Source organism: Aulonocara sp. 'chitande type north' Nkhata Bay, linkage group LG14, assembly GCF_057382095.1.
Source record: "Aulonocara sp. 'chitande type north' Nkhata Bay isolate Kocher_YH1m ecotype deep benthic linkage group LG14, A_spYH_male_GT1.1, whole genome shotgun sequence".
Classification (NCBI taxonomy): domain Eukaryota; kingdom Metazoa; phylum Chordata; class Actinopteri; order Cichliformes; family Cichlidae; genus Aulonocara; species Aulonocara sp. 'chitande type north' Nkhata Bay.
Genome location: NC_141357.1, coordinates 17,746,027 through 17,766,565, shown reverse-complemented (window position 1 = coordinate 17,766,565; position 20,539 = coordinate 17,746,027). Strand labels below are relative to the sequence as shown.

General features: G+C 40.2%; 2 protein-coding genes across 2 annotated transcripts; both read left to right on the top strand.

Moving 5' to 3' along the window:
* The first annotated feature begins 211 nt into the window (after positions 1 to 211).
* LOC147314389 (P2X purinoceptor 5-like) lies at positions 212 to 3,067 on the top strand. The gene is made up of 8 exons (XM_086260378.1): positions 212 to 351; positions 474 to 570; positions 928 to 1,008; positions 1,124 to 1,265; positions 2,117 to 2,253; positions 2,418 to 2,511; positions 2,777 to 2,842; positions 2,942 to 3,067. Exons 1-8 carry the CDS (start codon positions 333 to 335, stop codon positions 3,065 to 3,067), a joined length of 762 nt encoding a protein of 253 aa, XP_086116504.1. The 5' UTR covers positions 212 to 332.
* A 15,469-nt stretch (positions 3,068 to 18,536) lies between these two features.
* LOC147314388 (uncharacterized) lies at positions 18,537 to 19,595 on the top strand. Its single transcript, XM_086262802.1, has 3 exons — positions 18,537 to 18,675; positions 18,854 to 18,958; positions 19,106 to 19,595. Exons 1-3 carry the CDS (start codon positions 18,624 to 18,626, stop codon positions 19,183 to 19,185), a joined length of 237 nt encoding a protein of 78 aa, XP_086118928.1. The 5' UTR covers positions 18,537 to 18,623; the 3' UTR covers positions 19,186 to 19,595.
* Positions 19,596 to 20,539: the final 944 nt, after the last annotated feature.

The following is a 20,539-nucleotide window of genomic DNA, read 5'->3' as shown; positions in this document are numbered from 1 at the left end:
TCATTTGACTTTCATATTCACCATGTTGCTAGAATATAGAAATCTTCTATTTTAGATTAAGATATTCTTGGATGCTAACAAGTTCTGACTGCATTAAATATACTGAAATTTACTTTTTGTGTTATATTTGTAAATTCTGACTTTGTATCCCTTATTTTTGACTTACATTTACATATGTATTTATCATTTAGTTCGATATACTATATCACACTTGGTTCTGTGTTGTGTTTTTTGTTTTGTTTTTTACATTGCCTCTGTCCTTTTTTTGTTCTCAGAGCCACAAAGTGCTTAATGGCCACTGTAGTGTTGACGAGGACTGTAAAAAGGGAAAGATGGTGGAGTCTGGTCATGGTGAGAAAGAAACATCCTGATATTAAATCAGTATTGTGAAACATGTCTGAATCAGAAACTCTTTTCACATGATCATCTAGATGTTTTTAAACAGTTTTTTTTTTGTTGTCTGTTGTCTAAAGGAGTCATGAGCGGCAAATGCATAAGAAACAATGAAAAGTCCAATGGGACCTGTGAAATATTTGGCTGGTGTCCAACTGAAAAAAACATCAAACCACAGTGAGGACAAATTTGAAATGACCAATCCTCCTTTCTCTCTGCACTAACATGCACAAACATTCAGGCAAATCACGTGTAGTTGTCATTTATCGGGTCAGCACAACAGGTTTGGCACTAAATCTAAACTAAGGATGTCCTACACTGAGACACTCAGCTTCATGACCCAGTCTTATAATAGTATTGTATCAGCTCACATTAAACAGCACTGGGTCATAGATGGGTTCATTTCCCACTCAGCAATTCAATCACAATCCCTCTCTATCTGCTACAGGAAGGTTTGACTTTGATTTGCTTTTATTGTTGTCTTATACATTTATTCACAAAAATGTATATTTACTTAACATTTTGTTTTCACAGAAAGCCTTTGCTCAAAAATGCTAAAAACTTCACCATCTACATCAAGAATTTCATCCAGTTTCCTAAATTCTCATTTTCAAAGTAAGTCCTCTTTAACATTTACAACAATATCTCCTTGTACTTGCTGACTAGCTGGATATTGCTGTGTGCAATAAGCAGTTCACATCCATAAATATGTGTTTTTCTTAACTCTGAGGTCCAACATCCTCAAAACAACTGATCAATCCTACTTGAAGAAATGCAGATATGATGAGAAGCAATACCCCTACTGCCCCATCTTTCGCCTGGGAGACATTACGAGAAGAGCTGGATGCAACTTCCAAGACATGGCCACACTTGTTAGTATTACATTGTATTTTCTCAAGATTGTGTTAATGTGATATAACCTCAAATGTTACTTTCTAACACACATAGAGTTTATACCCCAAAATAATTATGATGACTGAATCCATGACTTAAAGGTTTTTTTTAGTTACTGTTATTAGTCATGACCTTTGCTCATTGTTCTTGGGAGAAATTGTGAGACAACCGAAACATGTCCCACTGAACAAAGTTTCTCATGTTTCCTACTTCATTAGGTACAACTGTTCAACTGTCCCAAATCATTCCACTTAATGATTTGGGATCATTAAGTGGAATATCTAATCAGCCAATTACAATGCACCAAGTCAATCCATTTAGGAATTAAGACATGATCAAGATTACTTTCTGTAGTTCTATTCCTTGATAGCCACAGTGTACCCATTTTCTGACAGCTTCTTCCAGCAGGATAACGCACCATGTCACAAAACTCTGACAAAACCTGATCTCAAACTGTTTTTGAACATGGCAATGAGCTCACTTAACTATAATGGCCTCCAGTCACAAGAGCTAACAGAGAACCTGTGGAATGTGGTGAAATGGGAAATTAATCCCCTTGATGTGCAGCTGTGTGGTTCTGTCATGTCATGTGGACTGTTCTCTGTGGAATGTTCAGTGCCATGAAGAATTAGTTCTTCGTGTTCTGAAGGATTAAAGGGGTCTGATCTGGTACTAGCAGGATGTAGCTAATGTTTAACAAATGTTTTCTATACAGCTGTGAATGAACGCAGGTAAAACACCACTAATGGAATGCATACAAGTATCCAAATTTGAATACATGTATAAAAATAAAAATCTTAGAATAAGCATGTTTTGGCTGTTTTGTTAGGGTGGCGCTATTGGCATTGTGATACAGTGGGACTGTGACCTTGACAAAGGCACCTCTCACTGTAATCCAGAGTACCAGTTCACTCGCCTGGATGCCACTGTCTCCAACAAGAGCATCGCAACAGGATTTAACTTCAGGTGAGGCTCACTGCAGAGCATCTTTGTTGGCATGGTGCACAGACATGTAATCATCTTTACAACTTATGAAAGGAATAAAGAACCATAACCATTCTAAATTACCTAAAGGTTATTTATGTTTATCTTTATTTTATTTTTTATATTTTTGTTTTCTTCTCTAACAGACATGCAAGATACTTTAAAAATGCTGCTGGTGAAAGCTATCGATCTCTATACAAAGTTTATGGCATACGATTTCATATCCTGGTATATGGGAAGGTATGTACAATGCATCAGTGACAGAATGAATGCATAAATGGTGCCAATGCATTACAATAAGATAATTTATGTAATAAAGCCAATACATATAACACCAATGCAAAAATACCATTATTATTAGTAGTAGTAGTATCCTCTCTTCTTAGGAGAGGGGTTATTAGGAATGATTTGAAAAGAGCACTGCAGTCTTTGCTCTTTGAACAAAAATAAATTGTAATAAACTCCTATTTAAAAACATCTCTTGGGTTTCTGATCTCCTCCACAGGCTGGAAAGTTTGCCATAGTCCCCTTGGTTGTCAATATTGGTTCAGGACTGGCTGTGATGGGAGCTGTGAGTATCATTAATAATTAAATCAACATGATATTAAATGAATTGAACAGCATTTTTTTACATATATATCACAGAATTGAATAAAATTCTTTTCAACAGGGAACCTTCTTTTGCGACATTGTCCTCCTTTATTTAACTACGGGGAAGAAGTCTTACAAAGACCAGAAGTTTGAAGTCTTAAAGTATGAAAAGCAACACACGAGTACAGATGTAGACATTTCTTAGGTTTTTTTCCATATTGAAAGGACCACAGTATGTGTGTATAGAGAATAATGAGCTAGAATAACTTCACATTAGATTTTTTAAAATACATATATTTAATGTGATATATAATTTGAATAGTTTGATTGATTTAATAATTGAGTCCAATAACATATGCTATTTAAAATCAAGACATAAGCTTGTGTTTTGGGGTTAATTAAAAGCTATTATGGTCCTCACAGGACATAAAACATGCTTAACCTTAAACATTTCCAGGAGTCATGCTGAGCCCTACAACACTGATAATCACTTTATTACAAGTTCCCAGTTTCATTTGTAGTGAGGTGTTTTCATAGTGGTTTATTACTTGTTGTTAATAAAAGGTTCATCCATTGTTTTCATCTGAAAACGCTCCGCGTCCACACTATCGTTTTCAGTCGTTTTAACAGAGTTCCGTGCCCACATTTAAACGGCCGAAAACGCTGTTCCGGTACTGAGCATGCGTGAAATGCAAGACGATTCGATTCGACCTTCCTTATTTTTGTCTGCCGTTTATTTACTTTCCGGCTCTTTGAAACGTCGCGGCAAAACGATGAGGAAAACCACAGAGTTTTTTTAATGGACTAACAACGAGGTGGAGTTGTTGCTGCGAGTAACACAAAAGTACAAAGTTGCAAAAGCGAGTGAGAATTAAAGAAATTGAAGAAAAGCTATCTGGAGCATGTACAAACTGATATTAATCTTTAATAGGGCCGTCAAAGCTGAGAGCAAACAAAACAAATACTGTATAATGCCCTCCGCTATCTTATTTAATTGGTCACATGACTGCATCATATGACTGAAATGCGCCATCGTTTTTGAAAAGGCTCCGGGTTCGCTGTCCACACTGCGACGCGAAAACGGTGTTTTCAAATGTATCCGCTTTGGAGAGCGTTTTCAAAACACTGTGTTTTCCTTCACAGAAAATGCCGTCTCAGTGTGGACGGAAGGTCAAAACGAAGAGAAAAAGAGGCGTTTTCAAACAAAAACATAGTGTGAACATGGCCTAATACTGCAAGGTCCTTAAAGCACTAGAAAACACCACGTGTAAGGGAAAACTCTCTTTTAACAGGAAAAAGGTTTCTGGCAGGGCCAGGTTTGGGTAGGGGCAGCCATCTGCAGTGACCTGTTGGGGGTGAGAGGAAAGAGAAAATAAGAAAAAGACAGTATAGGACAAAAGGGACAAACACGCACAGGGAAAGAGAAGGCGAAAATCTAATTCTATGCTGCAGTGATATGTAAACACTTGGGGAGTTAAGGAACGTGAGTATTGAAGGAGTTGCACAGCAATCTGAGCCCACTGCAGGATAGCTGAGTCATGGTTCTTAATGTGGTACTTTGAGGCCTTTAAGATATGATTGGGGCCTGATTCTTCAAGATTTTATAAGTCAGAAGGATTTTACATACAATGCTGGATTCACCAGGGAGTCAATGAAAAAAGTTAATATTATAGGATTGTTATCGCTTTTTCTTGTCCCTGTCAGTGCTCTTGCTCCACTGTTTTGGATTAATAGTCCAGCCTACAAAAAAAAAAGAAGAATTTATTTCTATTAAATGGAATTGAAGTGAATTGAACAAGAGCTTCAGAGAACACAAATCCCCACAGAAAGAAAGTGGTCATACGAAAAACTTACATCATGCTGGCGCCAGCCCGGCGCCAGCATGATGTAACAGAAATGCTACATCAGCCTGCTTTTATAACAACACACCGATGTCTGACCTTTAACCTATGACCTTGAAATAATATATACTATAATTTTTCTGGGTCAACATTGACCTTGGGTACTAACAGTGAAGGTCAAGGTCAAATGCTTAGCCAACCTAGCTACACATGAAGTTTGAAGAAAAATTGTTTGTAATATCTGAACTGAGCAAAAAAAGAAAAAGAAAGAGAAAGTCTGCAGTCATTCAGAACGGTTGGTCTGTTTATGCTTGATTTTCATTGTTAAATATTGGACACCTCATGTATGAAATGGGCATTCAGTGTCATCTTCTGACACTATTGTTTTTCATACTTTATGTGATTTTGAAAAACTTCAAATAAAGATGTTGAAAAGAAATTATGTGTTGTTTCTATCATACCTTTTAGTTGCTTCCTTGATGTGATCTTTTGTAACACCCCTATGTACACATCTACACACAGTGGAGACACTTGCACAGATGCTGTGTGACAGTTGATCAGTTCTTGTTTATAGATTGTGTAAATATTGCAGCACAGCCAACGTGAAATGCATTCCTTCCTTTTTTTCTCAGATAGGGGATTTAGTCAGCCAGCTGTCGGTTAATATAGTTTGTTTATTCATGGTGACATCATTGATCATCATTGACATCATTTTAAAAAGAACTTTCTGCTGAACAAATAACTTTTAAACCTTAGCTGTGGAAGTGCATTTTTAATGTATACTTCATATAGATGAATGATAAATTAATATATGTGTGTGTTATTTTCATTTAGAAAATGACAATGATTTGATCTGACTTTGTATTTCTATTTTCCTTTATAATTTAAAACATTGTGGATATAATGTAAATAATGCAAATAGTATTACAACTACTGAAACTTCTTATGTTAACATAACTATGATAATGTAACTTTGTTAATGTAATTGTCAGAGTAACAATATTAAATACTTTGTCAATATTAAAAGTAAGAGTGTAATAACACAAACACAACATTAAGGTTTTTGGCCCCAAACAAACCGACTTAGACATAATTTCTCTGATTGAATTAGTGGAAAACACACTAGTTTGCACCTCCTCAGTGTTGCCTACAGATGTCACCAAAGGACAGCTTCACAACTGTAGCTTGCACAGTAGCTCTGTGAAGGTTCTCAGTCATCCAGGTCACGTCCAGGTAAGAAGCTTGGAAAGAAAACCGTCTGGACTTCTTCTTTCCAAGCTCCTTTGACCTTGCACAGTATGCCTAAAAGATAGCAATGGTTGCACAGCTGAATAATGCTTTCTGACAACAAAAGACAAAAAACGCTGTGTCTAAATCTCTTTCAAAAGAATACTGGAAAGCACTGTATAGGAGACTAGTAAAGCAGGACTTTGATTTAATAATAAAAGAACTCTACCTCCCGAACTAACACAAATATTAAAACAAAGAATAGCAGTAGGGCGTGTTTGCACTGAGAAGCCAGATTGTTCAGCTCCTCAGACCTGGGGAGCCCAGATGTCATCCAAAGACCAGGAGGCGCCACCAGGAGCCATTTAACACAGGACACCTTAAATAAACTGTAGGGGGCATCAAATAAATATTAAATAGTGACAATAAAAAACTAGTTGACATAGTTCATTCATTACATCTCGTTTGGGCTACTGTAATTTGTTATTATCAGGAAGCCTGAAACCTACCTGAAAAGTTGATCCAAAATGCTGTGACAAGATTATTAACAGGAACTAGAAAGAGAGAGCATATTTCTCCTATATTGGCTTCTCTTCATTGGCTCCCTGTTAAATCCTGAATCAAATTAAAAATCCTTCTCATCACATCCAAGGGTCTCGAATAACCAGACCCCATCTTATCCTAATGATCTTATAGTACCATATCACCCCATTAGAGCATTTTGCTCTCAGGCTGCAGCAAGGGCGTAGATTTGGTTTTGGCATTGGTGGGGACGGATAATTCAACCACTGAAGTCTGCCCTGTTTCTTTTTCTATTTTTTCCCTTTTTGTCTTTGCTTCTTGATAGAAAAAAAAAAGGAGTAATATACTTGCCTACATATGCTATTCTACATGCTTTTAAACTATTTAAAATTACAATTCATAGTTTTATATGTGAATTATATATGTTAAATTACTATTAAACAAATGACTGACTAAGTATTTTAGACTTTAGTTTACTTCAGCCATATTCCATATAAATCAGATATCATACAAAAATAAAAAAATAGCTTCAAATACAGTCATGACAATAAAAGAATATGACTTTAAGGACTTAACAACATTACTTCAGTTATAGTACACCAACATCTCTGATACATGAGCACTAAGGGAACACTGAATGACCTGGTGGTTTTTGTCCATAAAACTACTCATCTAAGATTTCCACAAAGTAAAAGATCTCTCAGCAAAATTATGCAACATTTTAGGCGCACTATTGCCCCTGTTACAGCAACAGACATGGACTACTGGTGTCCCACACAACAACTCAATGTCCACTATGTGAAGGAGCCAAACACACGCCTGCTCCTCTCGTTAACTGAGATAAACTGCTGGCATATTTGTTTTACATCTATACTGTCCAGTCTCTCCTGGTGGACATGGCACACCGCAGCATTGTTTAAACTCATTTGTGTCATTGTTGACCTTAGCCATGTTTTTAGTCTTCTGAGAGCACTTAAGCTTCTTTCAGCCTCAGTACATGTGTTTTATCCTCAGATTAAAATTATTATTATGTGCTTGATGTGCCTCACCTTTGGCCCTGGCTCTTCTCCTCTAACTGCACTAGGACATATTGCCACCTGATAAAATAACACATTGATTCGTGCCATATAAAAAGTGAGACATGTCAATTCAGATTCTTTGTCAAATATACACTAATAAATCAATTTACATCAGCAGCCTAACAATTGTCATGATAATAAATACTAGTTAATCTATAGCACCGAATCATCAGTCAGTCACCTGTGACCTCACATCTTCACCTCTGTCTGAGCTACAACATGGCAGAGCTGCCTCTGTCACCTGATAAATAACAGTGAGACATTCCACATACATGCAGTCACACATGTGCTTCAAAAACAGTAATGAACCACCAAGTCATCATCCAATCTCTCCTGTGATCTTGTATCACCATTACTCTCTGAGCTTTGTGTTGGTTCTTCTGTCACCTGACAAATAGGACATACATGACAAGAAGAATAAAATGTGTAGCTGCTTCAGTGTTTCTGTCAATTTGTGCAGATCTTGACTCATCGGTGATGTTTGTAGGGTGAGTGCATTTTTAAAACAATTTGTGCAAACTGCACTACAAGGTGGAATATTTGCAAAATCATGACTACCTCTTGATATTTTGTCTCAAACATTAACTCTATGAATATGTCAGTACCATTAGGATGAAATTATTGTGTCACCAACATTTTAACGTTAGACATGTAATTTTAACAGCCTCTGTAAACTAATATCCTGGCTTGCTCGAGGCTGCCGTTTTCTCTGACAGTTTCAATCAAAATTAGAAATGCTACTCTGAGACTGGGATAACTAATAGTGCTGCCTGTTGTGCAGTTAGTTTCCAAAACACATTATTCATGGTTACATAAAGTTTTAGACTGACGTGGGCCAAAGCCTAGCATAGCCTGTAACGTTATTATGGCGGACACATTTTATGAGTGAACTTGGCTTTAATTGACTTACAGGTTTCTTTGAAAAATATTTTCTTATATCCATGTTCTTCCTTTTTGCTGCCATCCTCCTTGCCGCTGCTAAAACTAAACAGAGCTCCCTGAAAGGCACAGCCAATCACATTGGCCATATTTGTCACATGATGTAGGACTCCAGTAGAGAACGTAATTTAACTCTTTCTGCTCCACTGGGTGAATGAGACGTTGACAGATCGTTTTTTTCTTTCTGTCGTTTTTCTTTACTGGCAGAGATCAAATTATTGGTGGAGACAATTCAATAATCGCTGGATATTGGTGGGGACATGTCCCTTCCATGCCAAATCTACGCCCTTGGGCTGCAGGCTTACTTGTAGTCCCTAGAGTAGCCTATTTAAAAGTAAAATGGGAGGCAGAACCTTTAGCTTCCAGGCCCCTCTTCTGTGGAACCAGATCCCAGCTCGGATTAAGGAGACAGACTCCTTCTCTAATTTTAAGATTAGGCTTAAAGCTTTCCTTTTTGATCAACCATACAGTTAGGGCTTGATGCTGTTATTTTTAGATCGATGCATGGAAGTCATGATGGTGATCACTCTACCTGTGAGTGGAGTTGTGGAGCTTTTTGATCAAACTCTTATATTGTCTGATACACAATTCTGTGCTAATTTAATAATGTGATAAAAACTTAAATCTCTACATATTCTTAATGTTGATAATGACAACATGACAATCATGAGACAAACCTTTGCACGTGTGTATTTGAGGTAAAACATCTAAGACCGATAAAAGACTTACAAATAGAGAAGTTACCTTTGCCTCGTTCTTTGATATACATAAATAATTTAATTATGCTTTCTATTTACGAAAAAATAAATCTCACGCTCATGTGTTGGTTCTCATATTCTAAGGCCTCAACCCTCTGTTGTCTGTAAGACTTGTTCTTCATAAAGTTGAGAAGGACAAAGACACAAAAATAGGTTCCCTGTTGAACAGAATTTTATTCAGTTCTGTGACATACTGTCAGCCTCTTTTAATAACATGTTTAATTAATTATTAATGTAATTGTCACTCAAATGGCTTTTGTATAAAAGAGATTAATATTTAGGTTTCTGCAGTTAAAATATTTTTGTTGGACCATATTGTTAAGGTGTGTTTTCTCTTGTGTATGACAACAATTTTTGTTGCCCCGCTATTATCGCGAGGTTTGGGCGTGTTTATAAGAAACTGTGAGGCCTGCGGTTCATCCACTAGCTGTACAAGGTATTTGTTATAATTGTGTTGTAATAGTCTGCAAATTTGTAATGTATGGTGTTCACCAGTAGCGGTTTTAGATACGGGCGACACGGGCGGTTGCTCGGGGCGGCATTGTGGTGGGGGGCGGCATCACGGGCATCGGCAAAAAAAAAAAAAAATGCTCGTACTCATGCTGCCCGACGTCAGCCAGCGCATATTGGGAATGGCATAGGCACCGATTGGTTTTCTGTCGCCCATTTCCTGGGAGTAAGGGCGCCCTTCGTCTGCGAGGTGCGCCTGCTGCTTGTGGCGCAGAGAGGAGAGGGCGGGGCGGCGGGGGATTCTCTGACCGGCTGGAGCAGCATCTAATAACCAACTCACAAAATAAAAACAAACCAACAAACACGCCAGAGGGAGTGTTCGCCCAGGGCGCCAAACAAGCTAGGACCGCCAGTGGCGTTCACATTACTTTATATGTTAATTTCAGAACCCACAAGACTATACTATTATTTAGCAGAGTGAAGCTGACCCCCCACCCACTTGAAACGTAAAGGTAAATAGGCGGAGCGGTTAGTGCTACGTTTGTGCAGATTTGTGCAGGTAAAATTAGCGTTTGTGCTGCTACGGTTTTTGAGATATTAAACATTATTTTATAGGTCATTCAAAGGTCACCATCCCCCCAGACTGCTCCAAAACAAACCAAAATGGTCTACTTTTTTAGTGCTACGTTTGTGCTGATTTGTGCAGGTAAAATTAGCGTTTGTGCTGCTACAGTATCTGAGATATAATGATTTTAATTATTGCGGCCTACACTGTATAACACCAGTGTCTGTGGCAGTGAGTTTCAGCAGCTGTGGAGTTTTTCACTTTTTCTAGGCTTGCTGCATATTAACTTTTATTAGTTTACACTTTAGTAACACAATTTATTCAGCGCAAAGGTCAATATTTCTTTTGTTACTAGTGCAGAAACGTACACAAGGTAGGCTAAAGTTTTTATTTTTTCTGTGGCAAAACTGAGTTTCATGTGAAGTGATTCACGTATACCTAAATTATTATTATTTTTTACATACCCAGTTGGCCTCTATGATTTTGTTTTGAATTATATATGTTCATTATTATTAATGTAGCTGTCTCAGAAAAAATGAAGTGTTTGCTTTGATAGGTTGTTACCTACGTGTAGAAAACTGAATATTCCACAGCACCTAGGTAACATGTGGCTCACCGGCCCCTCCACTGTGGCTCTTATAAGTCTTATAAGTCCAAGTCCAAGTAAGTCATTTTTTTATTATAAAGACAACAAGAAAGGGTTCTGTTAACAGTTTGTTTTTTTTATGAAATATCTGCATTGACTATTCACTGAATGTACAAGGCTTTTAAAAGTGATTTAATGTTTCTTAGGTTCAAATCTGTTTACTGTAATTTTCAAGTTGGTTGCCCATCTTTCCTAATTTTCAATTATTATGGAAAGGACTCACGTAGCTGGCTTCATTTTAACAAATACTTTTTTCCGATATAAAGCTTTGATGATTCATTGTCTTATCAAATCTAAAAATAAGCATTTTTATTTACATTTCCATAGCTTACACGACACAACAACTCATTTTCTAGATATTTATAGGCTCTTTCTTTTTTTAGGCTCTAGACAGGTTTTGTAGCAGCAGGGGGAAAAGGGGCCCTTTGAAATGAAAAGGATGCTGACCCCTGACTTAAGAAGAGTGGTGTGTGACGGTGCAGTGGTGCGACACAAGAGGTCGCTATCACACAAGCTCACCACTCACAAGCAGCCAAGCACAATAGCAACAACGTTATATAACTGGAGTAAATTGGAAATTAACAAAGGGCAGTGTTAAAAGTAGAGTAAGAGTGGTTTAAATCCACAGCGAATTTCTATAACACATCTGTCAAAGGTTACTTAATTTCTACTGTACTTCAAAGTGATGCTTTGTAGTTTATGAAAGTGTTTTGTGTGTTTGTATAAGGTAAAATTACATGTGAAGTTTACAAAGTTCTTCAAGTTAAAGTACACATATATTAAGAATGAAAGTCGTTATAGCTAAAGTATATAGTAACAGTAATGCCAAAGTAATACTCAAGTTACGTATAAGTTACAAATTTAAAGAAGTATTTTGAAATCAAAGCTTAGTGCATTGACTGACATTTAACTAGACTCACAAGATGGCTGACAATGATCATGAAGAGCAATACTGCTGAGCAGATTACAGAACTATATATAATATAACTTCCGGCACCACTCCGAGCTGGCAGCCAGCATCAGCAGCTCCGACCTGACCGAGTCCTTTTTTCTCTTTAATATATGCTTCTTTGTTGTTCTTGTGTTTCTTGTTTTTGTTTTTCTATTGTGGACTGCTGTTCCCCACAATGGAGCTCAGAATTCTATGGACAATCGTGTTCTTTATTACATTTTTTACCGCATCTGTGTCCAGAGAGCGCGTGGAGGTCCGACCTCCCATTGTTTTCAGCAGGGATCAGCTGTTAGCCCTCTGGGCCTCCGCTGCCCTGCCTACCGCCGAGCAAGCCAACATCCCCTGCGAGGTGAGGAGGAAGAGACGCAGTACTCAGGCCGGGATCGGGCGTCGCAGTAAAGTTAGGAGGTACTGGCCAGCAATTCCATCTATTATTATGGGGAATGTGAGATCTCTCCCCAATAAAGTAGACGAGCTGGCGGCTCTTACCCGACATCAGAGGAGCTACAGGAAGTGCAGCCTGATGTGCTTCACAGAGTCGTGGCTAACTGCGCTAACTCCAGACTCACACGTAAACATGGATGGTTTTCATCAGATCCGGGCCGACAGAACAACGGAGAGTGGAAAGAAGAGAGGAGGGGGTCTGGCTGTGTTTGTGAACGATAGATGGTGTAACTCTGGGCATTTATCTATCAAAGAGACGCTATGCTGTAAGGACATTGAGCTGCTAGAGAGAACCGCGAGAGTTTAACACATGATTATGATAGCTGTGTATGTCCCGCCCTCTGCTAACGCTGCAGCAGCCTGTGAGGTCCTGCACACTGTAACCAGCAGACTCCAAACACAGCACCCTCAGACCCTTTTCCTGATCTCTGGGGACTTTAATCACATCTCCCTGTCCTCCACTCTCCCCACCTTCACCCAGTATGTCACCTGCCACACCAGAGACAATAAAACATTGGACTTATTGTATGCCAACACCAAGGAGGCATACAGCTCATCACCTCTCCCTCCCCTGGGGGGCTCAGATCACAACCTGGTTCATCTCCAGCCTGTGTATAAACCTCTAGTACACAGAGAACCAGTTGTGAAACGCACAGTAAGGAAATGGTCGGCAGAGACTGAAGGGACTGTTTCCGTTCTGCTGTGTGGGACAACCTCTGCAGCCCCCTGGAGGATGACCTCAACAGCATCACAGACTGCATTACGGATTACATGAACTTCTGTGTGGACAACACCATACCCAGCATAAAGGTTCGGTGTTTTTCTAACAACAAGCCATGGATAAATCCTGAAATTAAGGCTCTCCTCAAGGACAAGAGGAGAGTCCTTATATCTGGAGAGAAACAGGAGCTGAGAGTTGTCCAGAAGAAGCTGAAATGGAAGATAAGGCAAGGAAAGGAAAACTACAGGAGGAAGATGGAAGAGCAGCTGCAACAGGACAACATCAGAGAGGTTTTGAACAGCCTGAAGACAATCTCAGGACAAAAACCAACCCCACAGGGTGCAGGAGACTTGGGCTGGGTGAATGACCTAAATAAATATTTTAATAGGTTTAATCAACCACCCACCCCTCCCCCAGCATCGTTCCTGGGGAAAGTACCACAGCTGTGGAAGACATCCTGTGTGGTATCGGTACCAAAGACCTCCCATCCCAAGGACCTCAGCAGCTACAGGCCGGTAGCCCTGACATCACATCTGATGAAGACCCTCGAGAGGTTGGTTCTGAACCATCTGTGCCCCCTGGTGAGGTCTTCATTGGAGCCGCTGCAGTTTGCTTACTAGCCTGGCATTAGGGTGGAGGACGCCATCATCTACCTCCTGCACCGAGCTCTGACTCACCCAGAGAAGCCTGGAAGCACTGTGAGGATCATGTTCTTTGATTTCTCCAGTGCTTTCAACACCATCCAGCCACGACTTCTGAGAGACAAGCTGGAGCTATCAGGAGTGGACCGCCACATGTCCAAGTGGATACTGGACTACCTCACAGAACGCCCTCAGTATGTGAGGACAAAGGGCTGTGTCTCTGATATGCTGGTCTGCAGTTCGGGGGCCCCACAGGGAACTGTGCTGGCACCGTTCCTCTTCACCCTCTACACTGCAGACTTCTCCATCAACTCCCCACGCTGTCATCTACAGAAGTTCTCTGACGACTCTGTCATAGTCGGCCTCATCACAGGTGAGGACGACTCAGAATACAGACAGTGGACTCTGGACTTTGTAGACTGGTGTCAGCAGAACCACCTGCTGATCAACTCCAGGAAAACCAAGGAGTAGGTGGTGGACTTCCGGAGATGCAGACTCACCACACTGACACCGGTGAACATCCAGGGAGTGAACATTGAGATAGTGGACTCTTATAGGTACCTGGGTGTTCACCTGAATAATAAACTGGACTGGAGCCACAACACTGACGCCCTTTACAGGAAGGGTCAGAGCAGAGTCTACCTGCTGAGGCGGCTGAGGTCATTTGGAGTACAGGGAGACCTTCTATGACTCTGTGGTGGCATCTGTCATTTTTTATAGTGTAGTATGTTGGAGCAGCAGTTTATCGGCAGCTGAGAGGAAGAGGTTGGATAAACTCATCAGGAAGGCCAGCTCTGTTCTGGGATGCAACCTGGACCCAGTGCAGGTGGTGGGAGACAGAAGGACTCTGGCCAAAATAACATCTCTGATGGACAGAGTCTTCCACCCCATGCATGTAAATGTTGCTGAACTGCAGAGCTCCTTCAGTGACAGACTGCTGCATGCTCGATGCATGAAGGAGCGTTTCCGCGGGTCCTTCCTCCCAGCAGCTGTCAGACTGTACAATCAAAACTGCTCCCAACAAACATAGATGTTTACATCTGCACTGTAACTGCAATAATTTAATCAACCGATTCGCACTACAACCTGGGTTTGCCTCTTATCTGTAGTTAATTTTATTTAATTTAATAATTGTACAGTACTCTGTTTATAGTAACCATTGTCCTTGATGTAAATATGTAAGAAAAAATTGTGTATGTTTCTGTTCCGTGTCCTGTGTACTGTTTATTTGTATATGTGTCTTTCTGGCTGCTGTTACAACCAGATTTCCCCTTGTGGGACAATTAAAGGATTATTCTTCGATTCTAACTACAGACTGTTTGTAAAAGTGAAAGAGTAAGAACACTGAAAAGGGTAAAGAGATCAAGAGGAGAAACTTTCAGAGCGCGAATTGAATGAGGTGATTAACAACATAATGTCACCTGCAGAGATGTACAAACCATTTATGAACAAATACGCCAAAGGACACGCTGGAGAGATTGTATCTCTCGGCTGGCCTGGGAATGCCTTGGTGTTCCCCCGGATAAGCTAGAGGAGGTGGCTGGGGAGAGGGAGGTCTGGGCTTCTCTGCTTAGGCTGCTGCCCCCTGCGACCCAGCCCCGGATAAAGCGGAAGAAGATGGATGGATGGATACACCAAATACAAACTGCAGATTCAGACGCAAAGCGCAAAGTAGTGTACTTCACTTTCCTCATTCATTGTTAAAAGAGCTGAAAAACAGCTACAAGGAGACTTTGCAGATAGTGATTAAGAGCCATGGCCAGATGTTGGGTCGTGCTTAGGATCTCAAAGTACCAAATCAAGGTCAAAATCAAGAAGGTCTAAAAGTGGTTCAGGTCAAACTGATGACCCTCTAAAGTTTAAAGTCTGGCAGTTGTCATTTGAAACCATGATTGAAAGAAAAAACATTTCAAAGAATGAAAGACTATTATCTCAGGAAGTAACTCGGTAGACCCACAAAGAGAGCAGTTGAAGGATTTCTCCTAGTGGACAGAGATGAAGCATACAACTCAGCTTGGGAAGTGCTGGAAAAGCTATTTGGAGATCTTTTCACTACAGAAAACGCTTTAGAGACAAACTTCACAGTTAGCCTTAAATAAGCTCCAAGGATGGAAGTGAGTTGAGAAAGTTTGCTGGCTGTGCAGCTGTAATGCCACAAATAAAATCATTAGATGGAAATTCAGAAACTCTTGTTGGTTGACGACAAGATGGAACCGCACAGCTATGAAAATTTGTAATGAATTTTCCATCAGCTAGCCATATGGGAGGTATCTGGGAACGCCAAATTCGGACAGTATGAAGCATACTAACAACAATGCTAGACAAGTCCTCAAATAGGCTTGATACAACTAGTCTAAGAACACTCCTTTACAAGTCAATGGCATCATTAACAGCAGACCGTTAAGTGTGGAGTATCTTAATGATCCCTCGGATCCGAAATCATTAACTCCTACTTACATATTAACGATGAAATCTTCAGTCATTCTCCCCCCTTCCCGGACGGTTTTGCAGGGAGGATTTGTATTTGAACAAAAGATGGAAAAAAGTATGTCAGGTTGGGTGTCAGACGCCACCTCTCTGGGGACATCTCAGGCCCTCCAAGGTTTGGAGGCCTATCTCCCCCTACCACCACTTCCCCTGCCAGTGGCGGACTCCCTCAGACATCGGTGCGTTGGTGGTTCTTTGTGTCCAGGGATGGGCGTCTAGGTACACACCGGCTCACGCCCCGAACCTTTATCGGGGCCTGGAGCCTGGGGCTCGCTCGGGCCACTTCGGAGGTGGGGTGCCCCCGGCCTCTCGGCCTGGGGCTCGGTCACTCAGGCACAGCTGGCTGCTGGCGGAGCTCACGGGCGCGTCACTGCAACTCCCCCTGGCTTCTGCTCCGCGGCTGCTGAGTGAGCCCTCATCTGGGACTCTCCTCAGCTCTTACTGGGACAGTGGCGCGGCTGCCCCTCTGTTGGTCTTCCTTGGTCTCTTGTGTTCTGGGGGCCTCTGGATGTCTGGAGTCTTGATCTCCTCCATACCTGCTTCATGCCCTGGAGGACGGGGCTGTGGCCCCCCCACACCCTCTAGCAGATCATTACATGAAGGAACCTTTTAAAAAAAAACAAGCGCGTCCATGCTCACAGGTGTACACACGGGTGATCACACACACAAACTACACCCTTTTTGGCTCCTACCTCAAAGCACACTGTGTTCTGTTGATCTTATGTGCTGCACAATAATGTTTAATATTTAGTATTTACTGTCATATTCCCATATATCATTGTGATGTTGTTTATTCTATTACTCTTGTTCTCTTCTGCTTGTTTTCTTTTTTCTTTCTCAGCAGGTGATCCAGGTGATTGATATATGCATTTTTTTCTTTTTTCTTTTTCTGCCCGTTCTGTTGGTTTTTGTCTTTTGCCCTTCTCCCCCGTCCCTCTTCTCAGCTGTTTCTCTTTCCCTCTTTCTTTCTCCCTTTCTTTCCCCCAGTCAAGTCTGTCCCGTATTCAGTAAGTGAAAATAAAATAAACAATAAAAGGTGAATCAACTGGACCATTACGGCAAGCCTGGGATGGTCAATTTGCTAAAGTAAATCCGTTGGGCATCTTTCTTTGCCTTTAGACAACAATTCTGATGGCAAAAGAGCCAAACGGGACAGGCAAAAAAAAAAAAAAAGATGGAAAAAAGTACAATTTCTAGCAAATGATTTTTGTCCACTTCTAATAGCTAAAGTAGGGGTGAAGAACTCCAGGCCCTTAGGCGAGTGTCCTGCAGGTTTTAGATATCACCCTGGGTCAACACACCAGAGTCAAACGATTAGTTCACTACCAGGCAGCTGGAGAACTTCAAGATATGTTGAGCCATAATTTAGCCATATAAATCAGCTGTGTTGGATCAAGGATACATCTAAAACCTGCAGGACACCAGCCCTTGAGGCCCCCCACACCTGAGCTTAAGTGTGACTTTTAATTGTCACATGCTTCAGTGCATCGAAAGTAAGCTGTACCAACTGGTTAAAACCAACCTTTTTTTGTCCCAGTCCAGCCCTGCTCAAAGAGAATCAGATAGATCATCCTGTTAATATATGTTTTTAATGTTGTAAAACTTTAACATTGGCATGTATGAGGATCGACTCACTTTGAAGCCTTTGAAGCCACTACATGATTTTTTATTTAGCTGTGAAGTTTGCTGCTTGGTGAATTCCTACTGAGACGCAACTCCCCAAATATGGTCACATTTGGCTTATGTTCCTATGGGAACACCTGAAATGCCAAACTAAGTGCTTTAGAACAAACAGACTGGTGATGCTTCTGTTGCTGTGTCCATCGTTTGTGCAGCCTATTGTCTGTTACATATCATAAATGTTGTTTATTGTATGTTGACTCGCATTTAGCTCACATCACTCTTGTGTTAACCGTTCAAAAAGCCTTACAAAGCAGTTGACATGATTAAACTGAACAGGCTGAAAGCTGAACGATAAAAAGTCCAGTAAAGAAATTGATTTTAAAAATAATCTTTAGAAAATGACCCCCAAATAGTGTGCTCTCATTTCATAGTATGAATGCACTGCAGAGTTACCTTGAGCACTGGGTGATAAGAAAACAAGGACAAAACTGAAAAGGTGTTCTCTCGATGTGGGATATGTGTTTTGAAATACAAATAGATAGATCAAAACTAATCACAGATCTCATCAGAGAAATCGAAAGGTAAATATAGCAACACTGATAATAATTCATAGTAGCAGGTTGAACTAGACTTTAGGAGCTCTTATACACGCTGCAAAAAAAAAAAAAAATCCACGTTAATCTGTTACTGTAAAAAGTCTTTCGCTTTCTTCTTCTTTGAGACAAAAGAGTTGAAACAAAAACATTAGACATAATTTACTGGCACATTTATCACAAGGAAGTGCATGACTGAGTTGTAGTTTGGTATGTGGTGTTTTAGTATAAAAGTACCTGAGCGGGAGGATTATCCACATACCATCTGACAACATGAAGGTCCTGCTGCTTACGCTGCTCTTCGTGCTGCTGTGTAGCACCCAAGGTGAGGCCTTGTCATTCTAGCTTATATTCCATTTTAAAAGCAAACTTCTGATTGGGCTAGAAAATAGGTTTGATCTGAGGGAATCATTTGATTACACCTGGACTTCCTGACTGAGATGAAGGCTGTTGTCTTAGTATTGTAACATGTTTTGATGGATTTTATCTTTTTTTTTAATTAGTGCTCACTCTCAATTGCTACATCTGTGTGGATGAAAATGACACAAGCTGTAAGACAGAGACAGTTTGTCCACTGTCAGCGCAGTACTGTAAAACCAGCCTGAATGGTGCGTAGGATTTGTTTTCTACTTTCATTTTGTTTGTTCTCATGTTCATGATCTAATATGTGCGCTCATATATCATGTAAAATAATACAATTCCAACAATGGTGTGATGGTATAGTGATTGTATTTTTATTTTTTATTTTTAAACAGGTGACAGAATTTCTCGATCATGTGAGGAGTTCTGTGCTGAGGACTATTTCACAACCTGTTGCAGAGAGGATTTGTGCTAGGCCTGAAGCACCCCTCCCGTTCACTTTCACTTTCTGCTTAATCAAATACAATGAAAAAAATGAAATTACATTAATCTGAATGCAATGTCATTTGTTTATTTACCCAAACGGAATCTATCAAAATCACGCACACTTGATTAGAGTTTGACTTGCTCTCATTCATTATGATCCCAAATACATGACTGGTGATTACGGTCATGGATTTTCTTGTATTTTTTTGTTTTTCTTAATGAATAGATGTGGGAAGCAGGGCGAAACACACCCACACCCTCTTAATCCTTTCCTGAGTGACTTAGTGGGTCAGAGCAATAAGCAATGCTATGTGGGTCACTGTCTATCTCCACTGTAATAAAAGTTGGACTATTTTTTTAAACTGCTAAAAAAAAAAAAAAACCCATTAAAAGCTGTTGTCTTAATCTATTTGTTCCAGCTGTCTTTTCTTACAGGGCACAAGTGTCTTGCCTGTTTCACACATTAAAATCTTCATACATTTTCACACGGCCCCATGTGGCCACTGTAAGACTCCCTCACTGGTTTCGTTTGGGTGAGGTGAAACTGAGCTGATAACCACGGACCATAAAACGAACATCTCTTTTTAATGGTTCAACATGAGGTCTATAATGATTCGATGCTCAAATGATTTAAGATTTTTCATTTAATCCTTTTTTTTTTACATGCATGTAAACACAGTCACACTTGTGGTTGGCACAGGTCACTCGCCTAGCAGCATTCACGCATCCTGCTTTGTTTTCAGATATGTCACACCTGTTGTTGTTAAGAACCCACAGTATGCAACAGGCCAGACTTGTTCTCAGAAACAATGCACTGCTGCACTGTGCATTGTTTTGTTGATGGAGAGATAAAAATACTGCAGAACTGTATACAGACTAGAAGGCCATTTTAAAGAGGCTCATTAAATCATGGGAGGTTGGCTGAAGTCAGCCACGAAGTGATTATGTGGTTCATTTAGGACTTGTTATTATTACGCTTACCTTGCTGTGCAAAAGGCATAACCACCACAACATCTGACACTAGAAGACAACAGTGACATGACTAATCGAAATGAGCTGAAAGGCAGCAAAATACATTTCAGCATCACGTCGTTTTCTTTGAAGTACTTCTTTTATTTTCATGTTTGTGAAAATATAGGTCATATTTTTTAATCTCTCCAGCTGTTTTCTGCTCTGCATTAGAGGAGCTCAGACAGTATGATTTGTGGATTAAAAGAGCACCAACTTCACACTTCATGTGTTACAACTTAGTGCGCTTTGAACCACTCCAGAGAGATGATCGATTAGTCTCTAGGTAACAAAAAACAACAAGAAGAAATGCATTGCATGCAAAAATAACCTTA

Excerpts from the sequence above, each read along its gene's own strand:
- LOC147314389 (XM_086260378.1), top strand. Across the intron at positions 2,254-2,417 it reads GCAACAGGATTTAACTTCAG|ACATGCAAGATACTTTAAAA; the intron begins GTGAGGCTCACT and ends CTTCTCTAACAG. Across the intron at positions 2,843-2,941 it reads GACTGGCTGTGATGGGAGCT|GGAACCTTCTTTTGCGACAT; the intron begins GTGAGTATCATT and ends TCTTTTCAACAG.
- LOC147314388 (XM_086262802.1), top strand. The coding sequence starts at position 18,624 with ATGAAGGTCCTGCTGCTTACGCTGCTCTTCGTGCTGCTGTGTAGCACC. Across the intron at positions 18,676-18,853 it reads GCTGCTGTGTAGCACCCAAG|TGCTCACTCTCAATTGCTAC; the intron begins GTGAGGCCTTGT and ends TTTTTTAATTAG. Across the intron at positions 18,959-19,105 it reads CTGTAAAACCAGCCTGAATG|GTGACAGAATTTCTCGATCA; the intron begins GTGCGTAGGATT and ends ATTTTTAAACAG.